The sequence below is a fragment of the Tachysurus vachellii genome, chromosome 10 (assembly GCF_030014155.1).
Source record: "Tachysurus vachellii isolate PV-2020 chromosome 10, HZAU_Pvac_v1, whole genome shotgun sequence".
Taxonomy (NCBI): domain Eukaryota; kingdom Metazoa; phylum Chordata; class Actinopteri; order Siluriformes; family Bagridae; genus Tachysurus; species Tachysurus vachellii.
The window spans coordinates 6,041,391-6,049,556 of NC_083469.1; the positions used below are offsets into that span (position 1 = coordinate 6,041,391).

Consider the following 8,166-nt stretch of genomic DNA (forward strand, 5'->3'; position numbering starts at 1 on the left):
TATTGATTTATTCATAATATTAATGTGTGTGTGTGTGTATGCATGTGTGTGTGTATGCATGTGTGTGTGTGTGTGTGTGTGTGTGCGTGTGAAATAGCATGACATTTGAATGCTTGAAAAGATATATTTTTTAAGTTTATTCAATTTTTATTATTATTTGGTTAAAACATACAGAACAAACAAAACAACAAACAATTAAAGAAGCTAGTGAAATGAAATACAGTAATTTTTTTATTGGTTCATTTCTTTATTATTTGGTTAAATACAGTACTAACAAATGAAAATCTGCAATTTAATGGTTCTGTATTTTTTTTATTGTATTATAATTTGATTAAGGAAAGAACTAGAATATTTGTTTAAGCAATCATCCTTTTTTTATTTATTTTATTTTTATTTAAAATACATTTTTCTTTCTTTCTTTCTTTCTTTCTTTCTTTCTTTCTTTCTTTCTTTTATTATTAGAATTTTTTTATGTTTAGAGGAAGAAAAAAAAAATCCCTGGTATTAGGGGTGGCAACGTGATGCCAACAAAACAGTAGTCTACAGTGTTAAGTAGAACAGTGTTGAAAAGTGTTTAAAAATAATATTCCTAAAGCTAACTCCAAACAAAACTCTATAATAAAAGAAAATAAAGCATTTGGCTTCATCTAGAACCCTAAATTATATTTCAGCTTGCTTCGCAGGGCGAACACTTGATTTTCTCACATTTTATTGTATCGGAGCCCAGTTTTTCACTGAGTACAGAATAATGAGATTTAAAATAAATATGCAAACAGTTCAGGACAAAACATCAGCAAGCTCAAGAATAAGAAAAACATCTCAGACTCCTAGGTGTTAAGAGTCTATGCAGTTTAAAAAAAAAAATAAAATTATAAAAGATATTTTCGAAATACTTGATCATGATATAACTGATCACGATGTTCTACAGACGTCTCACGATCCTGCCTCTTTCTGTTTATTCTTTAAGTGCGGTTGCGGTGTCACGTATCATATTTTCACACATGATGTCACTGATATCTGGTCACACCTCCTGCTGTGTGTTTTTGCCAAGGTGCACACAGACAAGGCCCACAGCTGGTCCCTGTCACACCAAAAACCTTCATTTTTCCCAAGCTTCAACTTGAGATTCCGCCTCGTGATCCCCCTTCCCATTCCCTTTCCATTTCCCTTCCCTTCCCTTCAAGCCCCCTTCTTACCTTTTCTTTAAACAATCCCTCCCCTCCTCCACTTAGCTCTTCTTCTTTAAACAATCTCTCCCTCACTCTTTTTCTTCAACAGGCTGCTCCACACACTCGCTGAATGAAGTTAGTGCTCCACTTCTTCTCTTCTCTTCTCCCCTCCTCCTCCCCCTCCTGGTCTTCCACTATTCCCCAGCAGACACACTCGCTGAATTGTTTGTTAATAGTCCAATTAGATAATTGCCATCTTTCTCCCCTTGTGCTCTCTCTTTCCCATAAAGCAGTGAAAGGCTTTAGGAAGGGTGGGAGTTTGGGGTTGGGGGGGTTCAGAGGGAAGAGGCCTTCTGGCCCAACAAGGTGACAAGAAGGGCCCGAGTGCACAGCTATTGGTTTGAATTGAATCATTGTAGCCTAATCAATTGTCTTATTGGATTACCAGCACGGCTGTTCTCCCAGATATTGTTGTGTTGACAATAAAAATAGCTGCAAGTGCCTCTGTGTGTGTGTGTTTGTGTGTGTGTAATGAGGACGTGTGTGTGTGTGTGTGTGTGTGTGTGTGTGTGCTTCTTGTGTTCAAGGCACAAACAGATATAAGGAGCAGGGTTTTGTACATATATTTTTTTTAAACTTTGCTCTCAAAACAATCTGGTGTTTTGTTGCGTGTTTTTGAAGGTGTGTGTCCAAGTGTTCTGGAGTACAATACAGACCTGATATTTATTTTTTTTTAATTTTTTTTTATGACTTTTATTTTGTTACTTTTATAGATGAGTTTGTGTTATTTATTTCACACAGAGTCAGAGTGCTGTTCGCTGCTCACGTTTCTTTCTGACCGTGTGCGTGTGATCTTTGGCGCTACAAATTCCTGCCGAAGTGCATTTCATTTTTTTTTTCTCCCATTCCTTTTTCTTTTTGTATCCCACGTCTCTCTCCGCCTCTCTCGCTCAGTCAAATTCTCTCTCTCTCTTTCTCTCTCTCTCTCTCTCTCTCCCACTCTCTCTCTCCCACTCTCTCTCATTCCGCCCGTGTCTGTCAGTCCTATCGTAGAGACAGTGGTGTGAATTGTCGTGCGGGCTTGTTGCAATATATCTGGACTAAATTTGCTTAAACTGAATATAGATTTCCGTCTGATCAGAGTAACAGGACATCACGCAGGCTGTCAGCGGGACACCTGGGACTGGACTGGAACTTTTCAGCGAGTGTTCTCCCTCTGTTGTGCATATTGGGGTTTGCAAGCGTGTGTGCGCTCCTTCATGTTCCAAGACCAATCATTTGACTGGGATCTGTAAGTGTGTGTACGTGTATGCGTGTGAAGACTGGCTAGAAGAGGGGTTGTAGGCAACGCACCCCTCCATTAGCGCGGCATATATTTCCCCAAACAATTTAGCGTATTCAGGAGGTTACACAAATCCAAAGCCGGCGAAATTACCGTAATCAATTGCGACGAGCGGGCATGCATCCATCCGTGGCTCTGATTGAATGGAGATCGTCTCTATCAGGCTGATGCGCAAGTAACGAAGAGAGGGGCCACTAAATTGCTGCTGAATTTAGGGGCGAGAAGTCCATGATCACTGGCCAAGTGAGCACAGACACTGATGATAAAACGCTTGGGACATGAAGCAAGTGCCGCTCCGACATTAGATCCCTGACCCAAGTGCCCAAATAGCTGTGGTTTTACACACGGGACAGAGTAACTAGTATTATCAAGATTTTTTTTTTTGGCCTTTAAAAAAGACCAGAAGAAGAAAAAGAGAAAGGAGTCAGAAAGGCTACTCCGATAAGGACAGACGAACATGGACGTCCGCTACAGCCAGGAGCCGGAAGTGGGGATGGTGCTGAAGAACGGACTGAAGGAAAGCAAGGAGGTGAAAGACTCCCAGGGGAGCCTTTCCAAAACACTCCTGAAGGAACCGCAGGACTCCTTCTCCTCATCCGGAGCCATGGAAAACTGTGAAAAGGGTCGCACGAGCACGGGAGATCCAGACTACTGCCGGCGGATTCTAGTTCGAGGTAAGAGCGTGATGTTCCTCCGTTCGGATTTAACGACGCTCCGTAGCAAGAGTTCACTAAATTCAGGAGGAATTCTGGACAGAGTAATAGCAGACTTAACATCAGCAGCATTTTCATTTATTCAGCTGATAAACAGAAGCTTTGCTGGTGAAACTGATGGAGATGTTTTAAAGCTTTTAAAAAAAAAAGATATTTATTTATTGAATTGTTAAAAAAAATTATTTTGCATTTTAATTTTAAAATTTCGACACATAAAACTTGACATTGTCTTCTTTGTCTTCTTATTAACTAATGAATTCAACAATATTTATAATACTCCTGGTATTAAAATGAATTCTTTTTGTTCTGTATAAATGAATGAAAATCTATTTATTTCTTTTAGTTTTATAATCACAGCAGATGTATTTTTTTTTTATTTCCTTTCCTCTGTAGGTCTGTTCATTTAAAACGTACAGATTATTTCTCCAAATTTATAAAACTTAACAGGAAATTACCGAATATTCTTTTTTTTTTATATTGACTGATTTTTTTATTTATTTTTATTTTTTAAGAAATATTTCTCTTCATTTCAGCAATTTATTTCAGCTGAAGATTAAAAAAAAAAAAAAAAGCCATAGCATCCGGTCATCTTCGACCGAATGGCAAATAAACCATGCGTGCAATTTTTATTGGAATGAAATGAAGTGCCGAACGCTAACATCCATGCTGTGAAGGTTGAACGCTTCCTAAAACCCACCGAGCATCAGCTCCATTTATTATTTACTTTTCCAAACTCAATCAGTCTCACACACAGAGACCTGATCAAAGCCCAATGAAATTAACCTGATTAAATTATTGTTTTATTCTGTCTAAGCGATGTCCCTGTTTCAGCTCACTGATCATATCACAGTGTACACAATAAAAGTGTAAATTAGGAATGAAAAGATAAAACGATTTTTTTCCCTTCTCCTTTTTAAAAAAAAAAAAAAAAAAAAATTATTTATTTTCTTTTATTGTTACTATCAGATTTTCAATTAAAACAAAAATCCATTTTGTTATTTCTTCAAGCAAGTGATCTCTTATTTATTTTCTGCCATTTCCATAAACATTTTTTTTTCTTTTCTCTCTTTTTTTTTTATGTTAAATCACCTTGCACCTGGAAGCTAAAAAATTAAAAACGCATTGAACAATGTCGAAACGATATAAAAACAATTTAAAGCAGCGGAAAATATATTTTATATCATTTATTCAGAATTTTTTTACGAGGTTTGAAATCTTTTTTTTTTGTTTTGTTTTTGTTTTCAGCAATAGAATTAGGGATTTAGGGAAAAATTGGGACTGCTTCACAGAGCAGGATGAAAATCATCAGAATAAATAAAAAAGAATCTGATTTAACAAGCTGCGTTTAGTTGCATGTCGAAGGAATACGATCTAATTTCGTTCGGATTTTACGCCGATACGATGTTTTAATTTATTTTTTTAAAAATTTATTTACAAAATCGTGTGTGTTTTATATCTGTTATTAAAATTTCTGGCGTTTTATTGATTTTTTTTTTCAGGTTAGTTGTAGTGTTAACAGAATAAAAAAGCATTTTATGTTGCAAAGGAAAAAAAGTCAAAAATATATATATATATATATAAAAAAAAAAATTAATTAAAAATGATTATGGAAGAAATTGGATTTCTTTACCATCAGCGTAAATTTACATTTCTTCTTTAATTTAAAAAAAAAAAATCAATTATTTTTATTGACATGATTAGATTACAGTTAAATAATTTACTGATATATATGTGTGTGTGTGTGTGTGTGTGTGTGTGTGTGTGTGAGAGAGAGAGAGAGAGAGAGAGAGACACGTTTGAGACACAGTCACAGCGTTTGTTTTGCCTTTTCTTTTTTCTTCAGATGCCAAAGGCTCGATCAGAGAGATCATTCTACCCAAAGGTCTGGATCTGGACCGGCCCAAGAGAACCAGAACCTCGTTCACAGCTGAGCAGCTCTACAGGCTCGAGATGGAGTTCCAGCGGTGCCAGTATGTCGTGGGCCGAGAGAGAACTGAACTGGCACGGCAGCTCAACCTGTCGGAGACTCAGGTACACACACACACACACACACACACACACACACACACACACACAGACAAAAATATACACAGCTAGGTTTTGAAAGGCAAAAGATTATTTTCAATACAATAGAAATATAAATAAATGATCATGTTTTAGAAACCGTTATTTAAATGACCAAAATAGTTATCCAGTATAAATACACACCAAGGCAGAAAACGTATTATTTTTATTTATTTATTATTATTATTATTTGATTCATTACGTTCGTTTAACAAGATCAACTCTTTTCTGCACTTTATTTGTTGTCTGATTCATACTTCGTACGTCTTTCCTAACACGTTCTGTAACGTGCCGATTTCACACTGGTTATATTGTCGTACCGTTACGTTCGTCGCTAGGCTTTATTTTGTTTGTCTGTCTGTTGGAATGCTGTTGATGAAGGACAGAAGGTTTAAAGCTAAAGATCTGCAGTGAAAGCAAAAGGAAAATGAATACACTTTCTCCAGAGTATATTTTCTCTCCAGGAACAAAAAAACCCCAAGAGCTAACCGTGTGCATGTGCATCGTACGTGTTCCTCTCAGTCGTCTCGGTTCGGTTTAGTTCGAGCGAGCCGTCAGCGCCGTGCAAACGAGCCACGAGTCACACCAGAGGTCACGCTGCTGAACCTCTCGTCTTTATCTCTTGTGTGTTTCTCGCAGCAGCAGCAGCAGTAGCAGTAGCAGTAGCACGCTGTATTGTGATGATCTTAGAGTCGTGGTCATGTGTTTGTTTAGTAAGTCGTGTGATGACTAGCAAATACACCCAGATGTCATTTACCTGAAGATGGAATCGACAAAATGCATCAATTTAGATCAATTAACAGCTGCAGGCTTTGTCACAAACATCTCTGTGATGATGATGATGATGATGATGATGATGATGAGGAGGAGGAGGAGGAGGAGGAGGAGGAGGATGTTGTTCAGGTAGTGTGTAAAGACGTCTTTAGTGCTTCACAAAAAGAACATGTGCTCGTGTGAGAGAGCAAAAAAAAAACCAGAGAAGAGATGCATCAAGGAAAGAAGTCGTACACTGAGAGAGAAAAAAGAAAGAGAAAGAAAGAGAGAGAAAGAGAGAGAGAGAGAGAGAGAGAGAGAGTCTGATTAGTCATTAATTGCAGACAGTTCAATTTTAGTCAAAGGGAATAATCATTGTTTTTTTTCTCACCCTCAAAAAAGTTAAAAAAAAAAAAAAAATTAATTAATCTACATAAAAAAAGATTACATTAGACATTCATTCATATCTTTTCCATATCGGTATTTTTAAAATATATAATATAGTATATATTTTTTAAAAATGTTATATAATGTTTTTCAGTTTATTTTACTGGTCGTTTTTTTCACCCTTCCACAAGTAAACAGAACGCTGTGAAAAAAGAAATACAGAGCAATGGCGTGTTAAAAGGCAGAGGAGCGGAGGGATAGACGTATTTAATCACGTGTAGGATGTCGCGTGAGCCGTACGCTTCCACCGCCGTGTCGTTTGACGTGTGCAGTCGTGTGTGATAACGCACTCACAGGCTCAGAGCTGTTCGACATTGTGTTTGTCAGAATCAATAGAAAGTAGGAAAGGTCTCTGTGACAACACACACACACACACACACACACACACACAGAAGGTTCCTATCATTGTGTTTCCTCCACCTCTGTGATAGTCTGACAATCCGAAGCTCCCAGCGTAACGTCTTGGGAAGAACGCAAGCGGCTTGGCATCGTTTCTTACCTGAAAAGTCTTTATTTTCTTCACCTACTCCTTGATTCATTTGATTGTGTCGTATTAAAAGCTCCTGATTGTTCAGTGTGTGCAATCAGAGGACACATGTTTACACAGCTGTAGGTTGCTAACTCATTAGCCGTGGATTGATTTCCAAACTGTGCGCCATGTGCTAATGAGGTGAACATTAACTCGGATAATAGCACCTTATATAAGAGACGCTCCGGCGTGTCAGTAATTACTCTTTAAATTGTCCCTCGCTCTTTTATTTCTTTTTTTTTTCCCTCTCTCTGTATTTGCAGCACGGTCAATTACAGAAAAGTGGTTCGAGTCGAATATTTTTTCACAGGCGTGTTTTTGTTAGACGTATTATCCCTCTCACCTGCTTCCTTTCCTTCCTGTTATCCGCTTGTGTGCAGGTGAAGGTGTGGTTCCAGAACCGGCGTACGAAGCAGAAGAAGGACCAGGGGAAGGACGCGGAGCTGCGCTCGGCTGCGCACTCGGAGACGGCGGCCACGTGCAGCGTGCTGCGCCTGCTGGAACAGGGCCGCTTGCTGACGCCGCCGGGGATGCCCGGTCTGCTGCCACACTGCGCCAGCTCCTCGCTGGGCATCGCTGCTAACGGAGGATCTTCCTCTAGCAGCGGAAGCAGCTCAGCTACAGCGTCCAGAAGCCCTCCGCTGCCCGCCATGTCCAGCTCCAGCACGCTAACCAGCGCCCACCATGGGCTCTTCAGCTTCCCTGTGCCCACGCTGCTGGGAGCCGTGGCGTCACGGATCTCCTCTGCGCCGCTGGGCATGGCCGGCTCGCTGGCCGGAAACCTGCAGGAACTCTCAGCCCGCTACCTGAGCTCCTCGGCCTTCGAGCCGTACTCGCGGACCAACGGCAAAGAGGACAAAAAAGTTTTGGAATAATGTCCATTTTCTTTAATTCCTCAACTTTTTTTTTTGTTTATGTTTTGTTCGTTTTTTTGTTTGTTTTTTTGTTTCTTTCTTTGTTTTTCACTCTGTGTTCTTTGTGTCATCCGTGCCGTGGTTGTCAGTTCTCATGTCTGTTCTTCGTGGTGTCAGAACGCACACGTGAGGCCTCTCGGGACTGTGACAAAGCTGAATTCGGACTCGCTCGCCTTTCAGGACAGGAGGAGTTTCCAAGCTTCTTGCACTACTTTACACTTTCGACGCCAGGTCG

At 39.4% G+C, this 8,166-nt stretch overlaps 1 protein-coding gene across 1 annotated transcript; it reads left to right on the forward strand.

The window, feature by feature from the left end:
• Nucleotides 1–2,968: 2,968 nt before the first annotated feature.
• On the forward strand, nucleotides 2,969–8,166 carry vax1 (ventral anterior homeobox 1). Its single transcript, XM_060879792.1, has 3 exons — nucleotides 2,969–3,185; nucleotides 5,068–5,255; nucleotides 7,398–8,166. Exons 1-3 carry the CDS (start codon nucleotides 2,969–2,971, stop codon nucleotides 7,890–7,892), a joined length of 900 nt encoding a protein of 299 aa, XP_060735775.1. The 3' UTR covers nucleotides 7,893–8,166.

Bases quoted from the DNA above. Each gene is read 5' to 3' on its own strand.
- vax1 (XM_060879792.1), top strand. From the start codon at position 2,969: ATGGACGTCCGCTACAGCCAGGAGCCGGAAGTGGGGATGGTGCTGAAG. The intron at 3,186-5,067 runs GTAAGAGCGTGA...TTTTTTCTTCAG, and splicing joins CCGGCGGATTCTAGTTCGAG to ATGCCAAAGGCTCGATCAGA. The intron at 5,256-7,397 runs GTACACACACAC...GCTTGTGTGCAG, and splicing joins TCAACCTGTCGGAGACTCAG to GTGAAGGTGTGGTTCCAGAA.